The 20736-nt window shown below is 39.2% G+C and overlaps 1 protein-coding gene across 6 annotated transcripts in view; it reads left to right on the top strand.

The window, feature by feature from the left end:
- CDK14 (cyclin dependent kinase 14) overlaps window positions 1-20736 on the top strand; it is a 582313-nt gene that overhangs the window by 482719 nt on the left and 78858 nt on the right. For all 6 annotated transcript variants that reach the window (XM_032875564.1, XM_032875554.1, XM_032875517.1 and 3 more), the window contains 2 exons: window positions 13530-13669; window positions 19690-19833. In XM_032875564.1, coding sequence (XP_032731455.1) covers window positions 13530-13669; window positions 19690-19805 — 256 coding nt within the window. In that variant the 3' untranslated portion in view covers window positions 19806-19833. The remainder of the gene's footprint in view (window positions 1-13529; window positions 13670-19689; window positions 19834-20736) is intronic.

Genomic DNA, 20736 nt, shown 5'->3' with positions numbered 1-20736 from the left:
CTCTCTCTTTGCTCAGAGGACCCCTTTCAGTATTTCCTCTAGGGCTGGTTTGGTGTTTGCAAATTCTTTCAATTTTTGTTTGTCCTGGAAGCTTTTTATCTCTCCTTCTATTTTCAATGATAGCCTAGCTGGATATAGTATTCTTGACTGCATACTTTTCTCATTTAGTCCTCTGTATATATCATGCCAGTTCTTTCTGGCCTGCCAGGTCTCTTTGGATAAGTCTGCTTCCAATTAAATATTCTACTGTTGTATGTTACAGACCTCTGTTCCCAAGCTGCTTTCAGGATTTTCTCTTTGTAATTGAGACTTGTAAGTTTTACTATTAGATGATGGTGTCTTGACGTATTTTTATTGATTTTGAGGGGAATTCTGTGTGCCTCCTGGATTTTGATGTTTGTTCCCTTCACCAAATTACGGAAATTCTCTGCTGTAATTTTCTCCAATATACCTTCTGCCCCTCTCTCTCTTTCTTCTTCTTCTTCTGGGATCCCAATTACTCTAATACTGTTTCATCTTATGGTATCACTTATCTCTCGAATTCTCCCCTCGTAGTCTAGTAGTTATTTGTCTCTTTCTCGCTCAGTTTCTTTATTCTCCATCATTTGGAGAATTTCACTAATTCTCTCTTCTGACACATTAATCCTAGCAGTAAGAGGCTCCATTTTTTATTGCACCTCATTAGTAGCTTTTTTTATTTCAACTTGATTAGATTTTAGTTCTTTTATTTCTCCAGAAAGGGATTTTATTTCTGCTTTTTTCAAGCCCAGCTAGCACCTTGATTATCATCATTCTGACCTCTAGATCTGACGTCTTACTAATATCCTTATTGATTAGGTCCCTAGCCATTGGTACTGCCTCTTGTTCTTTTTTTTTTTTTTTGAAGTGACATTTTCTACCTTGTCATTTTATCCAGACAAGAATAGATGAATGAGAGAACAAAATACTAAAAGGGTAACAACAACCCCCAAAAAATACACACTAACCAAATCAGAAGAGACCTGAAACCAAGAGAAAAAAGGGGGAAAAAAAAAAATATATATATATATATGTGTGTGTGTGTGTGTGTGTATGTGTATATATAAATGTGTATGTGTATATGTGTGTGTATATATATATAGATGTGTGTGTGTGTGTGTATATATATATATATATATATATATATATATATTAGACTGGTGAATAGGACATAGCCATACACTTGGTTTTGGGTGCATTTTGGTCTGTTAGAAGAAACTACCTCCCAAAATTTTAAACAACAAAAAACTTACATATATACAGAAATAAAGGTAAATACAATAAAGGGATGGAATATGACTGTAAAGATGAAAATTTAAAAAGATTCTAGAAAAGGAATTGATAAGAAGTTGGTTGAAAAAAGAAATAAAAAAGGAAAGAATATGATCAGGCTGGAGACTAGAACAATGCCATTGACTAGATTTAGGGTATATTTTGATCTGTTAGAAGAAATTGTATCCCAGAACTTTAAAGAAAGAAAAACCTCTATGTATACCAAAAATAGAGCTAAATACAATGAAGGGATAGAATATGACTGTAACAATTAAAATTCTTAAAAAGATTTTTAAAAAGGTATTGATAAGATAAAATAGTTAAAAACATTAAAATAGGAAAGAGGAAAATTTTTTAAAAATAGAATAAGAAAAAAACAAAATTTTAAAAATTTAACTTTGAAAGACTAAAGAATCATGGGGGGAAAGCCATGAATTCAGTATGCTGTATTCCCATATTTCTGAGGTTTTGTAGTTCTCGTTGATCAGTGAACTTGGTCTTGGTTGGATGTTCTTGTTGATCTTCTGGGGGAGGGGACTGTTGCAGTGATTCTCAAATGTCTTTGTCCGAGGAGGAATTGCACTGCCCTTGCCAGGGGCCAGGCCAAGTAATCTGCTCGGGTTCACTCTCGGAGCTTTTGTTCCCTGAATGCTTTCCGTACAGCTTTGGAGGGCAGGAATGAAAATGGCAGCCTTCCAATATCCAGCCCCATAGGAGCCAAGAGCTCAGGTCCCCGTTTCTCAGTATGCCCTCAGAGAAAAGCAGTCAATTCCTCCCATCTCCCTGGTTTCCGTCCACACTCTGTGCTCACCCAGCCTGTGACCAAGTATTTCTGTGCCTGCTCATTGGCCCATTTGGAGTCTCCAAACCCAGCTGATTCCTGCAGCATGCTCCCACACTGCTCCTCCCAGAGGAGGGGGGTCTTCCCGGATCTGCCACTTGTGGGTTCCCTGCTCAAAGAGCAGTGGCCCGACGGTGCCTTAGATCACAGTTCAAGGTAACCCAAGCTGAGAGCGCACTCCTCAGCTTTCTCTGCAGCTGGCTTCCCCGCTCTGATACCTAGGGGCTCTGCAGCACTCAGACACCCCAGGGCTTTTTGTGACCCCACAGGTCCTGAGACCACACTGTCTCAGCAAGGGCTCCACCCCCTCGCTTAGCCTCTGGAGCAATGTCCCCCAGTGGAGCAGACTTCTAAAAGTTCCGATTTTGTGCTCCGCTAGTCTACCGCTTGCTAGGAGCCACTGCCCCTCACTCCATCCCCCCCCACCGGTCTGTTGTCCTGTATGTCACCTCGGATTCACTCTCCACACATCCTACCTTTCATAAAGTGGTTGCTTTTCTGTTCCTAGAATTGCTGCTCTTCCTCCTATCTCCTGTTGAGTATGTAGGTGTTGAGAATGGTTTGATAACTATCTAGCTGAACTCCTGTGACCTGTTGATATTAGGTCTCCTACTCCTCTTGCTCCTCCTACCTAAGCCTTTCTTCCTGTTAGTCTTTTATCTTCCCTTAGAGTTTATTCCAATGTCAGGTATTCCCTTCCTGTTCTGCTTGGCAAATTACTGACCCCTTTTTGCAAAATGAATAAATTTGAACCCATTTTCTAAAAATAAGTCGCTTTTTGAAAAATCGAAGCAGTTTTATAATTATAGTCCTCCCCCTAAGTCAGAAGCTTTGGTAAGATGGTAATTAAATGAGCATTTTTCTTTTCATGTGTAGACAAGAAAGAGAACCACGTCTGACAGCCCTGGTTACAGTTGAGGAAATAGCCTGTCTTTATGGGTGGGTGGACCTCTGCACAAAATCATTTCCAAGATTTTGCTTGTTGCATAATCCAATGGCCAGCCCCCATGTTAGCATCTTTGCCACAGTGACAGCATATGTACTGCCAAATGAAAGGTTCCAGTCCCCCAGCTTTGCTCTGTGAAGAGCGTGACAGTGAGTGAAGCATGAATGTACAGAGCCTCAGTATCTCACTCCAGGTCACTCTACTTCCAACTCTGTGAGACAGAGCACACTAATATGCTCCACATACAGGCTCACAGTGTATGTAGTTCTGCGCCATCATAGACTGCATTGAGGACTATTTGAGAACCTTTTGTTCCCCCTTTACTTCTTCTTCAACTTATATGGAAGTCAGTATCTCCAATGCTCTAAATAAATTGAACCTACTATACCCCTTCTCTTTATATCCAGCTTTCATGAGCTAACATGTTGATAGGGGCACCTAAATAAAATACAATTTATTTATTTATTTATTTATTTGAGAAAGAGCACAAGATGGGGGCAGAGGAAGAAGGAGAAGAGGCTACCTGCTGAGTGGTGAGCAGGGAGACCAGCTTGGGGCTCTATCCCAGGACCCTGAGATCTCGACCTGAGCCCAAGGAAGATGCTTAACCAACTGAGCCACCCAGGTGCCCCGAGCATGTGACTCTTGCTCCCAGAGTTATGAGTTCAAGCCCCATGTCAGCCCCATTTAAGTGGAGCCCACTTAAATAAAATAAATAAAATAAAATGTTAATAAATCCCAGTGAAGATTTCTGTAGAGATATTTAGAAGTCAACTCTTGGGAACAAAATGTAACTTGTCTTAGTTGTTCCACAGGCAGGTGTATCATCAATTTTGGAGGTAGTCTCTTGGAACTGCAGTGGAAAAACAAACAAACAAACAACAAACAAACAAACAAAAACAAAGGACTTCTAATCCTGGTTTATAATGTACCTTTAAAAAGACAAGGACCAATTTCCTTCTCACTTGAAAAAAAGAAAATTACACCCTCCAGGTGATATCTTATTTTGAAGATACACCTTATGGACTAGGATTTGACCTTAAGGTGTTTTTGCTCTGGGCACTTGGGTGGCTCAGTGGGTTAAAGCCTCTGCCTTCGGCTCAGGTCATGATCCCAGGGTTCTGGGATTGAGCCCCGCATAAGGCTCTCTGCTCAACGGGAAGCCTGCTTCCTCCTCTCTCTCTCTCTCTCTCTCTCTCTCTCTCTCTCTGCCTGCCTGCCTTCCTGCCTACTTGTGATCTCTGTATGTCAAATAAACAAAATCTTCTAAAAAAATGTTTTTGCTCAAAAATGATAGCTTAATTTTTTTTTAGGTTTTTCTTATTTTTAGCTTACTTTTTCAATGCATGTTTTTCAGGTAAAGTAAAACTTCTATAGGTGTAACAGTTGATATACTCAGTCCTCAAACAAACATCCATTCAACAAATGTCATGTGCCCAGGCTATAGCAGAACCGTGCCTTGCAGGAAGTACCCCTGGCCACCTCACCCTCGTGGCACTCTCCCTCTTCTTTGCATCATCATATTCATCCTTCACCTTCAGTGCTCTCTTCTCAACTTTGTCAGTCTTCTTTAGTCTGGCAAAAGACTGGATACCCTTTATTCTTTGTCTTGGTTTACAGAATGGCTGAGAAACTTAGATGAGCTTTGAAAGCAGTTAGTTGACAGGTTAAGTGAAGAGAAGTGAAACACACATTAGATCATTTCATTGGTGATGGCAGAAAGTTCTGGTACATTAGCAATGGCAGGCCAGTGTGGCCATACTAACCGTCCCTGCCACAAAGTCACAATGAGGTTCTTCCTAGTTTGGAAGGCATATAACTGTAGACCTAAACGGCTCTTCAAGATCAAATATTCCATTTCCCTCGTTTCTGTGACATGAAAATTGACCTGCACAGGGATAAAGAAAATATCCTGCCCCATGTCCCTGGTCTAAGGCAGCTTTTTACTGTTCATGTTAACCTTTTTTGGTGCCTTTCTTTCCGATGCAGATAAAGAGAGAGAAAGGGAGAGTGTGTATGTGCGTGGGTGTGTGTGTGTGGTATTGTATGGCGAAGGACTAGGAAAATAAAAAATATTATGATTAGAATAGCAGCATACGATTATTTTCAACTATAGTAGAAGCATTTGTTTGAAAGTTACTCACAAGAGTCTTTCCACACAAATACTCTGAACTCAGTAGGGATTGTCTCTCTTTGTTGTCATCTAGATTTATCCTTTTAAAATTCCTTAGCTTTTTAGAGTTTCCACAACAACAAACATCTTTTACTTTTTTAAAAAATGAATGTGGAATGAACATGAAAGTCCTCTGTCCTGCATACCCTGCCATGTTAATGTGACCCTTCATGGACATAGAGCTCCCTGAATCCACCCTCTGAGCTGATACACACCCTCTGACAGCTGGAGACAGGTCTCTACTTGGTGACCTGGGATCAAACACTGAAGTCAGTGGGAAGGCCTCACCACTAGCAGTTGCATCTCCCCATTTGCCAGAACATCCCTTGAATTACCAGACCTTCTACCCCAGACATGGAAGTCCTAATGTCAGCCACTCACAGAGGGTCAGCCATCTACCCCTAAGGGCTGAATGTTCCTTGTGAAAAACCTGCAACATCCTGTCTCTCTACACTGCTCCCTCCACTGAATTTCCTTGATAAGTTCCCTGACCCTGCCTTCTCACATCTCTAGACCGTCTGATTTCCATCCTTCATGACCAAGAGCCATTTGAAAACATTCTGTGTCCTTTGTTAACCCCTTCCACCCCCAGCTTCTGACAAACACTGATCACTCTTTTGTTTCTATAATTTTGCCTTTGCCAGAGTGTCATATAAGTGGAATTACTGAGTATGTAGACTTTGGTTTCTATCATTTAGGTAATGCATTGGAGACTCATCTATAAAGTTGAATGGTAAAAGAACCTTAGCCAAAAACACTTTGGTTAGCTAACTTTCGGGGCTTAATAGAGGTGACCTAAAAGAAGTAGTTTTTTTTGTTGTTGTTGTTGTTGTTGTTTAAGGTAGGGAAACAATACCGAGTTGGTGATGCAGGGAGAAAGTCCTAAAGATTACAAGTATAGATGTTTTTATTAGGAAGATTATACATATGCACTTCTGGGAGGAAAGAGTCTCTTCTACCACAAATATTGACCTAAAATTCTGGAGAAGGTACAACAAACACATGCTTTCCAATGCACGTACATCACTGAGCCAAAGATATAGTAAGTGAAATTTCCAGAGACCAAGAATGAAGAAAGCAGAGTGATAAGGAAGTGCTAATTTTGCCGCTGCCCTGAAGTGTTGCTAAAAAAGGAACGTGGTGTCACTTAGGGGTCAGGACACAATGCTTCGGGCCTAAGAAAGACACAGCATAGGAATTGAGATTCCCCACATAGTCAGCTCACTCAAAGCACTTCGACGTCAGTTATGGGCTGGCTGAAAAAAAAAAAAAAAATTGCTTCCAGCAGAAAGACTAGCAGGAACAACTGTGTTGGTTTTGGTTCTGGATGGGACTGAAAAAGTCCCCTAAAAATTCTATAATTTTAGGTTTAGATTCACATAACTCACATGGTTGCAGAAGCCAACAGAAAGAGCTTAGAATGCCTTGCTGTTAAGAGCCCCAGGACTCCTGACAGAAGCAAAAGAAAATCCCTGTGGAGAAAGATATTCTCAACCCAGGCCCATCAGAATTTCCACACATTAACATTAGCCAAGCCTGAGCTCACAATCCAGAATTGTAAAACATCTGAGAAAAAGTTACTGAGAGTGAGGGTCAGTAGCAAAAGCAACAACAAAATTGGACTCCCCCCTCACCCAAAATTTCAGATATTGGAAATTTTGAGAAATAGAGTGTAACTGTATTTCAAATACTATAAAGAAAGAAGAGATCTAATCTAAAACTTGAAACCATCAAATTGGACACACAGACTTGTCAAAGACTTAAAAAGAACTTGTGAAAACAAAATGAACAGGGAAAACAGCATATTAATTCAGTTGGTTAGAGAATTAGTTGAACTGGAAGATAGCACTAAAGTAACTACCCAGAATGGAAAGCACAGGGAGTGATAGATGGAAAAGATGAAAGAACGAGTAAAGACATGGAAAATTTAATAAGATGGCATTACATTGTGGTTACAAAATGAGAGACGAGAGAGAATGGGGATAGCCAATATTTGAGAAGTAATGGCTGAGATTTTTTCCCCCGAATTGTTGAAAGACATGAAGCCTCACATTCAGGAAACAAGCAGGTTAAATACCAAGCAGGTTAAATGAAAAGAATACCTTACATTACAATTTTAAAAGGAGAAAGAGAACAGCAAACAGAGAGAAAGAGAAAGCAGCAACAACAGAAGCCTGTGAAACAGTATCTTCAGAGTTAAGCCAAAGTGCTTTGAACCTACAATTCTATCCCCAGCCAAACTGTTATCCTCTATGAAGACAAAACTGAGAGAATTTGCCACTGTGTTTTTTCACCATGGAGAGAACTTCTGAAGTTTGTATTTCAGATACAAAAAACTAAGGAGAGAAGGAACATCTGAAACATGAGAAGAAAAGCAATGAAATAAATAATAAACGTGGGTAAATATAAGTAATAATAACCATAGTGGCATTTAATATATATGATTTTTAAAAGCACAGAAAATAGGTGCGCCTGGGTGGCTCAGTCAGTTAAGCGTCTGACTATTGATTTTGACTCAGGTCACGTTCTCAGCATTCTGAGATCAAGCCCCACATTGGGGTCCTCACTGAGCATGGAGCCTGCTTAAGATTCCCTTTCTCCCTCTCCCTGTGCCCCTCCCCTCCTAAAAAGAAAGAAAGAAAGAAAGAGAGAAAGAAAGGAAGGAAGAAAGAGCACAGAAAATAGGAATCAAATATGAGACAATACTGCATGAGAGACGGGACTAGTGTCATCAGAAGTGTTCTGATGTTTTTGTATTGTTCAGCTGGAAGGTTTAACTCTAAACTATAAAAAGGTAAAAAGAAATGTTAAAAAGTTAAGGAGCCATTCCCTTGGAGAACTGAAGGTGAAGGTATAAAGTGTGGAAGTTTCTTCTCATATCCTTGATGGTAAAACAAACACAAACAAACGAAAACAATGAAACACAACCAACTGACCCCAAAAGAGGACACACCTGGTCGTAGATTGAGAGGTTCTGTTGTGTTCTCGGTCACATATTAATTACGTTTCCGAAGGGCAGTGGACACTTGTGAGGAACACAGCATGACCCCATACAGACAAGTGAGCTCTAGAAATTCAGTACTATTCCACCAAGAAGCTCCATAAGAGGGGTTAACTAGGACACTAGGAGGATGAAGTTAAATCAGAAATCATTTTACCAGCACTCTGACCTAGATGGGCTAAACCTGGGAGGATTTCCTTTCTCTTACCTCATTACTGGAGTAAAGCATTGCTGCTGCTTGCTGGAGGGTTCATTTCATTTCCCGTTCCTCCCAGTGTCTCGCTCAAAACACCAAGACTTACAAGTGTGTTACAAGACGACAGCTTCTACACCTCAGTTCTGTATTCTGTATTCATTTTTCTTTCAGTTCTTTCATCATCCTTTTGAGTATTTAAGTATGGTGCAGATGAACTGACCAATTCTTATGAAGTCCTATGCAGGACAGCCTAACCAGTGTGACCCCACATTTACAGAGGAACTTAAAAAGTGTGGCATTACCACAATAATTACATGAAGCGACTTACCCCACTGCTCTTGCAGAAAAAGTAGGCGTCTAGGTTCCAGCTTACCATTTGGTGGTGGTATACTACCATCTGGCCAGGCTGGTGACCAGTTATGTCTCGGGCAGGTGAAATTTCTTGAAGAACCTGGCTGTTGTATCGCTGTCTTCGTGTTACACATTTCGGGAGAGCTCTAATGCTTGTTGTCCTCACGTGAATTGATGGTGACATAAAATATAAAGATGCAGGGAAGTTTAGTGGAGTAGAGCTTTTAAAAGCAAGCAGCTCGGGACACCTGGGTGACTCAGTCAGTTAAGCCACTATCTTCGGCTTAGGTCATGATCCCAGGGTTCTGGGATCAAGTCCCACATGGGGCTCCTTGCTCGGCAGGAAGCCTGCTTCTCTCTCCGCCTCTGCCTGAGTGTGCGTGCTCTCGCTCTCTCTCTCTCTGACAAATAAATAAAATCATAAAAAAAAAAAAAGCAGCTCTTGTCCTAACCTCCTGCTGCACTTCATATTTTCCAGTAGTCATAGAAACTGCTTTTACAGTCAGTAAAATTCGGCTGCCTGAAATAAAGCTCAAGACAGGACCCAGTTTATCGTAGAGTTAGCCAACACTTAGGTTTGGCGAATGGGAAGTCTAAGGAAGCTTTCATAGGAATACTGATAAGCAGTCTTATCAAGCCTCAAGCTTGCAGAATTGCAGCCTCTGTGTTTGGCTTGTCATTGGGCTGTTTGGAAACTTAAGAAAAGATGCTTGCTGTTCAGCATTTAAAATGTGCTTATCATTTTTATCAAACTTTCCAGGAAGCATGCAGCATTGAGTTATAAGTCGTCTTCAAATCTATTCACATGCCAGAATCTTATCAATATATAAAAAATTCTAAAAGATTGGGTGCCAAAATACCCAGCCACCATACTTGTATGTTTTTAATATCATACAGAATTAAAATTTAGGAACTGTAAAAAACAGTCTAGATCTTCTGTGGTTTATTTCTTCAGTCACTTCAGACATTGATAGTAGGACCTGTATGGCTATTTGCCTGCTACTTTGCATTTATATCTCCCACATTTAAAACAGTATACATCAGGTTTGTGTAACCACTGAAGTTTTTGGCTTTTAGCCAAAGCCTGATAATGATTTTTTTAATGTCTTTCTATAAACCTCATTTATTTATAATTTATGCTATTATGAAAACCTCCATGGTAAATATCAGAGATCTCTGATTGGAAGTTCATGTAAAGTCCGCATTGTATGAGAAGCACATATTTTTAATGTCTCCAGACAAAAACATCTTTAAGTTAATTGAATGTTTGCACTTTGGGGTGCAAGTTAAAAGAGAGGGTGGAAAAATGTGGGAGTGAGCTATCAGTACTTTTAGCAAAGTGTCGTGCTTGTCTTGTGTAGGGTGTATTGACTATGCCTATTAATAAATATTTGTTTTTAAGATAGATATGCTTTGGTTTTGTAGCCAAATAATTCTTAATCACAAAATTTCTGAAAATTCTATAATTTTTTCCTATTTTTATTGGAAGTTCTTTGCCTACTATTGTTGATAGAAGTGTGAATTTTTTCCTTCTCCCCCAATCTTTCTTGCAAAAAGAGAAGTTAGTTTCTGCTAATGAATTGAGTAGGTGTCTAATATTTTATTTTCCTGTTGATCTGTGGTAACTTTATTGTATACTTGATAATTTGTCTTGTATGATTGATAAGGTGGTATTGTGTATCAGTGTTCAGTCATGTATTTATAATTTCTGGAATGTATGATTCTAGACCTTTGTGAAAAATAATTTGTCAGTGTCCATCAGCTTGAAAAAACTTAGTGCAAGAATTTAAACATTTAAATTAACTATTGAAATGGAAAAAAGAAAAAGTTAAGAGTAATCATTAAACAGATGGACATAGAATTTATAACTTCTGAAACAGAAGATGGACATGTTCAACTCTAAAATTCAATTTAAAAGAAGGCAGGAAAAGAGAAAAAAAGATAAAGAAAGACAAAATACAGTATTAAGATGTTAGCAGTAATTCCAAACATATTAGTAATCACAATATATAAGTGGACTAAATTTTCTCCTTGGAGAAATATTAAATCCAGCTATATAATATTTGTGAAAGAGACCTTAAAATTATGGATATGAAACATTAAACATAAGAGGATGACAAAGGTATGCCAGGCAAGTACCAAACAAAAGAAAGCTGAGGTCATTAAATTAATATGAGGAAAAAAATAAATTTTAGCCCAAAACCCTTATGAAAATAAAGAAGGTTGCTACAGAGAGATTGAAGACTAAATTTATCAGGAAAAGACAAAAGTGCTAAACTGTTATGCATTAAATTTCCCAGCTTTATAACATATAAAACAAAAATTAATGAAATTACAAGGGAAGATTTTTAAATAGATCATCACAATGAGAGATTGAAAACAGCTACAATCATTCTAGCATTCTGATAAAATGCACTTATGCTTTGGGATAAAATGTCCAGAAAACATATCCTGGAAGTGTCCTATCTCAGACAACTTGGGTGAACTCAAAAAGTGGTTCTGGTAAATGACAAAGACTCTGCTGTTGAAAATGTGGAGAGTTAGAATAAAAGTGGTTCTTAAAATGCAAGTGAGGAAATAGACTTTCTAAATTAAAATTATATGATAATTAAAATATTTCTATATAACCCAAATATCACAGATAAGCATTTGATTATTTCATCAACATTAAAATTTGACATTAGTCATTTGGGGGGAGGAGAAACGAGATTGTCTTATATTGGTTAATTCCTTATATTTGGTAGGAATGGGATCAACAAACTGGGCGGAGTGTGATCTGTGGCTCACTGGAGCAGGAGGGACTGCAGACATATAAGGTGGCTCATCACTCTTGTACAGAATCAAGTCTGTAACTCAACTCTAGCCTCATTCTGGTGCTGGTGTTCTATTTCATCAAAGCTGTGATACAACAGTTATGTTCACCGTGATTATACATAAACTCTGCACTCAGTATAAGTGCAGCTTTTACCATGAAGTCTCCCTATCTCGAACTTTGCATTTGGTTTTTTAAAAGATGTTAATGAAAAGTTTTTAATGATGGGAGTCTTAGGAAGAGGCAGCAATAATTTGGATGGCCTTGGCCCCTCTTACAGGAAAGAAGGGGGGGTACTGTAGAGAATTTTGAGAATGGCTCCTTTTTCTGTGGACAGATTTGTCTTTGCCAGGCAGAGGCATTTAAAACCAATCCATAGATCAGTTTGGGGGTTTTGGTTTGGTTTGGTTTGGTTTGGTTTTTAAACAGCCACTAGGGCAGCCAAATACCAAACCTCTGTCTGTGAGACCTTCATGTATGAAAAACCTAGAGAGGACTCATCGGAGTCCTGAGTAGTATTTTTCTTTGCTCCTTCCCTGTTTCTTCCTCTACCCAAGTTCATTACTTGCTTTCCTCTTCCTCACCCCCAGTCGTCCCTTGCTCCATAACAGTTTTAAATCAGTGATGGAGAGCTGCTTGAGCCCGGGAAGCGGGACAGCTGGTTATTGAGGAAAGCTCATTGGCTGTGTGTTTAGTAGCTTCAAGACTTTTGAAAAAATGCTCACCAGCAGATACGACTTACCTTCACACTCTGGCTCTCTCTGGTCAGTGTCCCTGTTGCAGTTTGTTGCAGAAACTCAGGAATCCATGGGTTGCCTTTGGAAATCATCTGAGAGCATAACAAATGCAGACTACTTCAGTTTCAAGTAATTCTAGATGGGTTTAAAGCTACTCAACCTTTTACCCCTGGGGATAAAAATATATTATATGTTTATAAAAAATAAAATTTTTTTTAAAAAAAAGCTACTCAACCTGCTAATTGAGCAATCCACGCCTGTCTCTGACTCCCACTTAGCTGACCCTGCTGTTCCATGGAGACAGAGTTCCCTTGTCAGACAAAATAAATATGAGCGTGTGTGGAAAGTGCCTAGGAAAGTGTCTGACATGTGTTCAACTCCCCATAAGTGGCAGCCATTATTAGGAATACTTTTATTATCATGTTTATGTTAATTATTTGGGCTTGATTGTACTGAGCAATGAAATAGAGATTCCACAAGAAGCAAGGCTGAGCTGGACTGTGTGATGTGGTATGCATTTGAAAGTTGTACCACATGGGAGATGAGACTTCTCTGCTTTTTTGGTAATCTTATATTTTCTGTCTACATATTTTCTATCTGCTATTGTTTTAATGGTCATCTTGAAATAATTCAGCCCCATATGGGTTATACACATTCCCTTCGTTAACCTGCATGTTAATATCATGATTGCCGATATTTGACAGGGTACTTATGCCAATAATTTTATGTAAATTCTTAGAGGAAAAGTAACTTTAGTAACTAGAGAACGTAATAGTCATTTTATTTTAATTCCCCTTGTTATTTTGTATTACTTTTCCTATAAATATATCCAGATGTGTATGCAATAGATAGATTCTATGAACAAATTCTGGTGACTGTTTGATAAATTATCTCCTGAAATTTTCTACCTCGGGACCTTGTTCTATCCTGAAGGTATCAACCTTCTGCTTATAGTAGAAATATTTTAAATCAATGAGATGAGGCTATCAAGAGCAAAAGCTAGTTTCAATTAACAGATGCTCTAAGAACCAAAGTGAATTCTGCTTCTGTTTATTTTCAGTGGATAATTTAACTTGGTTTTGGCCAAGAATAAATAGGTCCAGAAAAATTGGGTAAGCTTTATGTCTTATTTAGTGGATTTTCTTGTTTGGTCTGATTTCTCTTTTCTGCTTGTGTTTTCAGGCTCAGCTATGTGAATTATGCAGAGGATCTGGCCTCCAAGCTCCTACAGTGTTCCCCAAAGAACAGACTATCAGCACAGGCTGCCTTGAGCCACGAGTATTTTAGTGACCTGCCCCCACGGCTATGGGAACTGACTGACAGTGAGTATGACAAATTGGAGACATCCAGTCAAAGCAGACATACCATTTTAGCATCTCTGTGTAAGGCACTTGTAGGAGGGTTTGTATGTTTTTACATGTGCATACATAAGATTATATATGTTTGCATATGCATTACATGTACACATATATATGTGCGTGTGTCTATAGGCGGGGGTGGGGGGAGAGACAGTGAGACAGAGGGAATGAGGGAAAGGGAGTTATGTGTGTATATATTTAGTGGAATCCTGCCATTCAGTTGCTAGCTTACCAGACAGAGGAAGAAAATGGATTCCTTTTTTGCTATCTCTGCTCTGCAGTCTGCAACTGCATGTCTTTGTATTTGATTATGTGTGTGTCCAAAGGAATGATCTGAGTGGTCATAAAGGAAAAGGAAAATATGATTTACATATTTAGTGCTTTATGCATGCAGTACTTTTTAACTGGCTGCAGTACACAGAGGAGAAATGATTCGTTTTTGTTTGATTCTCAGAGACCATCTTGGTCGTAACAATAACGTTAAAAAGGGTTGCTATGCAGTGAGCAGAGTTGGCAATTGGCTAATGCACTGAATTGACATGTAAGAACCGAAGACTTGTAATTCATTTCAACTACAAATGCGCTTGGTATTCATACAGACAGTGCTTCTCCGTATCTTTTAAAACAAAACACATTCCTGGGTGGGTTTTTGTTTTTACAAAAGCGTTCATATTTACACAGCCTTTTTCAATTACATTTTAAATATTTGGTAGATTTATGGCTGGGAGGATCTCATCTTTCTTCCAAAGTGTGAAACAGAATTATTACGAAATTTTGCAGTAAGAACATTTTTGTTCAGTGGTGATCTGTTCTTTCCAAATGCCAATTCGAAATATTCCTTCTCATACTCTTTTCTGACTACCTTAAAAATTAATACACTGCCTGCATAGGTATTTATAATATGTTTATTAATTCTTGGGTACACACCATAGAAAGTTATTTCTTTAATCTCTTGGACTTCAAGCTTTTCCCCCATTGTAGCATTAGATTCTCCTTGACAACAGGAACCCTTTATTTAGTAGCTAAGTCTCAAATAACAACTCCTCTTGCATATTTCTACCCTAAGTATTTCTTGATATCCCACATTTAATTTGAATTTCTTTTTATCCTTAACTGTCTATAGCTATATTAATCCACTACTCACTCTTCCCCCTTATGCTTAGTAAATCTTCTTTAACATTTTATATATTCCCAACCAATATTGATTCTCTATTCTGCCCTTTCTTTCTAAAAGTTGACCCATTGACCATTATGACAATTCTTCCCATTTTTTAAAAAATTAATAATGAAATTTCTGTGGAAAAATCATGAATTAGTGACACATCTTTCTATACTGGCAAAAAAAAAAAAAGATACAAATGGGCTCTTTAGTTTATGGCTCATCAAATTCAAACATATGGTTTGTTTTCCCATTTAGTATGACTTGTAACTTGATATCACTCTTCCTTGGTGACATCTCAATCCCATCTGACTCGATGATTGAGTTTAAGCCAGGATTTTGATGGTCTACGAATTCTGAATTCTGTCGTAGTACTTTTCTGTTAATATGGACTTATTACCCACTTGCCACTTAGTTTATCAGCCGGTGGTTAAATCCAGTTTCTATCAGTAAGTAAATGCCTACACATTATCACTCGATAGCAGGCTGCCACCGGAGACAGCCTTGTCCCCGTCATTAACAAGCACAATGTATGCAGAACACCAGAGGGGAATTAAAACCACAAAAAATACCTCAGGGTGGTATTTTTAATATGAGAATTTAATTTGTAATTTCACAGATTAAGAATTTTGGCTGCATTAATCCCTTTATCAGCTCACAGCAGGCTATTTGCAGAAGCATAACCATAAGGCGATATTCATTGGCAGAAACACGTCTTTGCATTAACGTTAAACATCAGGAGCAGTGAAACCTTTTGAAGGGGGGAGAATAAAGATGAAAAATCATTATATTTTTAAAGCAAGATTCTGCTAAATGCCTCCGGTAACAATTTTGAGTTATAGAAATGCTATTTCTGTGCTTAGCAGATAATCATTATGAAGCATAAATCCAGTCCCAAGAAAGGACAATCCCAGTATTAAATACTATAGACATTTCCATTTAGAACAACGTGGTAGCCCTTGTAAACATGTTTACAAAACAAAATTCCTAGACTTCGGAAACTTTGGGAACTAGCTCTTGTAGGTGAAAGGACTTCCGCCAGGGATTCTGTTACCTAGGTTAATTCTGCAGACTATATTTAAAAATTATTCAAATTAAATTTCCCATTAGTATGGAGTCTGATAAAAGTTTACCACCTGGCAAATGGCAGCAGCAAGGTTGATATTCTCACATGCTTCCTTTAACAAGGAGATTAGGAAGGAGGTCCATCTGGGAAGAAGTGTTACAGAGCCAATAAATGGATTGTCTTAAAAATGAGTGAATTAATTAATGAATTAAGTGAATGAATGAATGAGTGAATGAATGAATAAAATGGATTGTCTTAAGCAACCAAGGACTGGTTTAGATTCGTCAAATCCGGGAACATCACTGTATTCGCCTGCTCAGGCTGCTATAACAAAATATACCTTAGCTTGTGGTGGCTTAAACAACTAGCATTTATTTCTCTTAGTTCCGGAAGCTAGGGTGTCCAAGATGGACATGCTGGCACATTTTGTTCTGGTGAAGCCTCTGCCTGACTTGCAGAAAGCCACCTAGCTGTGTCCTCAAACGGCAGAGAAGTCTCTCCCTCTCTCTTCTCTTCTGAGAAAGGCCCTAACATCACATCATGTGGGCCCCACCCTCACAGCCTCCTCTAACCTAACTACTACCCACAGTCTCCATATCCAAATACCATCAGGTTGAGAATTAAGGTTTTAACATATGAATTTGGGAGTAAGGCCATTCAGTTCATAGTGCTTACATTCTTAAAGATAGTTCATAGCGTTTTTGAAAAAAGAATGTCCACAAAAGGATGCAAGCAGAAAGCAAAATTGGGTTAAAAGGAGAAAATTGGAACAAAAATAAATTAAAAGTGAGCTTGAGCCTTCTTGGCCTACTTTAATGTATCCAGCTCTGTGAGAAGGGTATCGAGTGTTGTTAGAATCCTGGTTACACAAAGCATTACGGTTGTTCTGTGGATTTGTATAAAAATGAAGTTGTATGCTTATGTCAGACTCTGCTTTGGAAGAACATTTAACAATATAATATCTTTACTATACCATCCCTTAAAATCTCAGTAGTTTACATAATACCAAAATTTAGGAGTGATGTGTTAGTGGGCCACCAAAGGGGGAATTATACATTCATCAAGCAAGAATAGTGATACCTGGGGATCTGGTAGTTAAAGCTGGCTGATTCTGGTGGCACCCTGTCATTCTCCCTCTATCCTGAAACCCCAACAGCCTTGCCCCACTTCTTTGCAGAAATTTAATTGCCGGGAAATAAATGGAGGGCTGATTTAGAAGAAATTCATTACTTTTCCCAAATACACCACAGGGCGTTCTCCTGTGTATACTATCAAGTTACATAAATTATTGAAGCTGAACTACCCTTGTCAAAGTAAATGAACAAAATACACTTCATAGCGCAGAGTCCTTGATTTTATTACATTCATTTGCTAATTCACAAAACTCAGATATGCGGTAAAAGAAGGCCAGCAAATTGGTGCAGTGTGAAGAGCCCCGAACTGGGAGTCAGACCACCTGGCTTCTAGCTTTAGCTCCACTGGGAGCTGGCCAGGCGACTTTGGGCAAATGCCCTGGTCTCCTTGGGTTCCTGGTTTCTCATCTAGAGACATGGTGATCCCTCAGGACCTTTCCAGCTCTGATGTTTGTGAGTTTTCCTGCTCATTCCTATATATATCCTGTATATTATCCTAAAACATCATTATAGCCATTAATGCAGCCTCATGCCGTCTTCTTAATAAGACAAACACACCTGGTTCACACAAATGTACTCCTTCCAGTTCCTAGATTTCCATTCTCTCATGAGTCCTTTTGAACAAGGCTTTTGTGTGCAAGGCTCCAGACTGTTCTTGAGGTCTCTGTCCGTTGATCTTTCCCCAGCCTTCATCTAGATCCAACTATGTACTATCGCTTCCTGGTAACATTTCCTTCGCTTGGATTCCAGGACGGGATCCTCCCAGGGCTTTCCTTTTGCTTCCCTAAACTCTTCTCTGCAGACTTCTTTGTGGATTTCTCCTCATAGGCCAGTCCTCTCACTTTTAGAGTGCTCCAGCACATCATCCCCAGGTCTTTCTATCTGCATACACTCTCAGAGCCTCCGTGATCTCATTCACTCTCATGATTTTCAGTATCATCTATACATTGACATTTTCCAAATTTCTGTCTCCAGTCCCACCTTCCTTGACTCCAGACTTGCATGTTCCACCAACTCTTCAGCATCTCCATTTGGCCCTCTGGTAGGCGTCTCGAGCTTGATGTCACCAAAACTGAACTGCTCTTTCCCTCCACACTTGCTCCTTCTCTCCTCTCCCCCTTGTCAATAAATGGCAACATGGTTCTTCCCCCTATGGAAGCTGTCCTCGATGCCTCTTCTTTTGTCACACTCAACCCCAGTTCTCTCACAGACCCTGTCAGCGCTCCCTTCCAGATAGAGCAAGGGCACACCAGTCCTCACTTTTTCACTGCTATCACCCTGCCCCACGTCGCTCCCTGTCCTCTTTCACCTGCATTGTACAATAGCATTCGTTTTGCCTGCTTCTTGTCTTGCTCCTTGGTGTCAGCCTTTGCTCTTTCCTATTCCTGTCATTTGTGCTTGCTTTTCCTCTAGATTTGTGCCTGGCTTGCATTCTCACCTCCTTGGTCTCTGCTCAAATGTACCTTATCAAGAAAGCCCTAGGAGCAGCGGGGCAGCTCAATTGGTTTAGCATCCAAGTCTTGATTTCAGCTCAGGTCTTAATCTCAGTGTTGTGAGTTCAAGCCTTGCATTGGACTCCATGGTAGGTATGGAGCCTACTTAAGAAATAAAGAAAGAAAGAGAGAGAGAGAGAGGAAGAGAGAGAGAGAGAAAGGAAGGAAAGAAAGAAAAGAGAAAAGAAGAGAAAAGGAAAAGAAAAGAAAAGAAAAGAAAAAAGAAAAGAAAAAAGAAAAGAAAAGAAAAGAAAAGAAAAGAAAAGAAAAGAAAAGAAAAGAAAAGAAAAGAAAAGAAAAGAAAAAGAAAAAGAAAAAGAAAAGAAAAAAAAGGGATGCCTGGATGGCTCAGTCGGTTAAGCGGCTGCCTTCAGCTCAGGTCATGATCCCAGGGTCCTGGGATTGAGACCTGCATCAGGCTCCTTGCTCAGCAGGGAGCCTGCTTCTCTTTCTCCCTCTGCCTGCTACTCTGCCTGCTTGTGCTTTCTCTCTCTCTCTCTCTCCCCCTCTCTCTCTTTCTGTCAAATAAATAAAATCTTTTAAAAAAGAGAGAGAGACAGAAAAAAAAAGAGAAAAGAAAGCTTTCACTGACCTTCCTCCACCCCGGCATTTCCAGTTTCTCTTCCCTGCTTTATTTTTCTTCGTAACACTTAATGCTAGTTCATATACTTGTTTGTTTATCATCTGTCTCCCCCGAATGGAATCAACAAGAACAAGGGTTTTGTTTTTTTTTTTTTTCGTTCTGGTTTATACACTGCAGGATTCCAAAATACCTAGAACAGTGTGGGGCTCCATAAATATTTCTCCAGTGAACAAATGAAAGAATGGCATGAAGGAAGTGCAAGATACGTTGTTTCCAACCCAAGTTCATTGTTCTAGATCAGAGAAATCTGAGCACGTGTATCAACTGCCCTGTGGTTCTGAAGGGAAGGCAGACCATGCTGTCATATGTGCATATAAATCTTTGTTGATGTGTCTGTGGCTATTACCACTTGACATTTCAGAGACTGACATATACCATGATGTTTTATGGGCTGGACATCTGGAATTGCGTCTCAGTCTCTGTGTTTTACAAGGAAAGATTATAAAGAATCTATAAATATATAAATGGAAACTCTTTATTCTGTCCACAGTGTCTTCTATTTTTACCGTCCCAAATGTAAGATTACAGCCAGAAGCTGGAGAAAGCATGCGGGCCTTCGGGAAAAACAATAGTTATGGCAAAAGTCTATCAAATAGCAAGCACTGATGAGCACAGCATTCTCAAGAAAGCACAGGTAAGGTGACCTACTTTGACTGGAAAGTAATAATGAATAGATCTTTTAAATGGACTATTTCAGATTCTTCTTTTTCCCCCTACATGTCCTATGAATCTCTTATGTTCATTATGGCATTCAGCACAGATTCTACTGAGGACAGTACAGTTAGTCATATTTTCAGGTACCTGCTGGATCCTGGCCAACACTGTATTTTATTTATGCAATCATAAACAAACCATTTCAGTTATAAGCAAATCATTTTAACTGCTCATACATTCTTTGTTGAGGTTAGAAAAAGGTTGAACCTTGGGCTGTATCTAAGTCACAGATCTGCTTTATTGGGTCCACACAATTTTTCAGATTTGTGGCTCTCATTTTTAAATGGGGAGATTTTACACAAAGTCTGGATTCTTGGTTTTTTTTTTTTTTTTCTTTTTTTTTTTCTAATCAGCAACTCTGGCACTACTGGGCTCACGGTCCTGCCAGAATTTTGTGTGTATAGCTGAATCGTGGCTGCTTCCCTTGGAAAGGGAAGCTCCCTCGTTTAGCTCTGCTGCCGTGTGGGCTACTTAGCCCATTTCTGATTCCTCCCTGGCCCTTAGTACAGACCTTATCATGATGATGAAGTTTTTCTTTTTTTCCTGTTCAATTCCTTGACCCCTGCTCTTTTGCGGATAGGAAGCATCCTCTAAACAAGGCCATCTCTAGCCCATTCTAGTCACACATGCTTCGCAGAAACAAGCAGAAGACAGCCACTTCTGAAAGGGCTGTGTCTTTATTGCCAGATGGAAATGTCTGGATTTTCTTTTGTGTGTGTATGTGTGTGTGTGTGTGTTTGGAATTTTATGCCTATATGTATCTTTCTGTTTAATGTAACATAACTCTGAAGCAAATAGAGAACACACTTTTTTGTGGGGAAGG

The sequence above is a fragment of the Lontra canadensis genome, unplaced genomic scaffold (genome assembly GCF_010015895.1).
Source record: "Lontra canadensis isolate GAN:19392208 unplaced genomic scaffold, GSC_riverotter_1.0 scaffold2, whole genome shotgun sequence".
Taxonomy (NCBI): domain Eukaryota; kingdom Metazoa; phylum Chordata; class Mammalia; order Carnivora; family Mustelidae; genus Lontra; species Lontra canadensis.
Note: the sequence above shows the minus strand (reverse complement) of the source record. Positions and strands in the feature narration are given on the sequence as shown.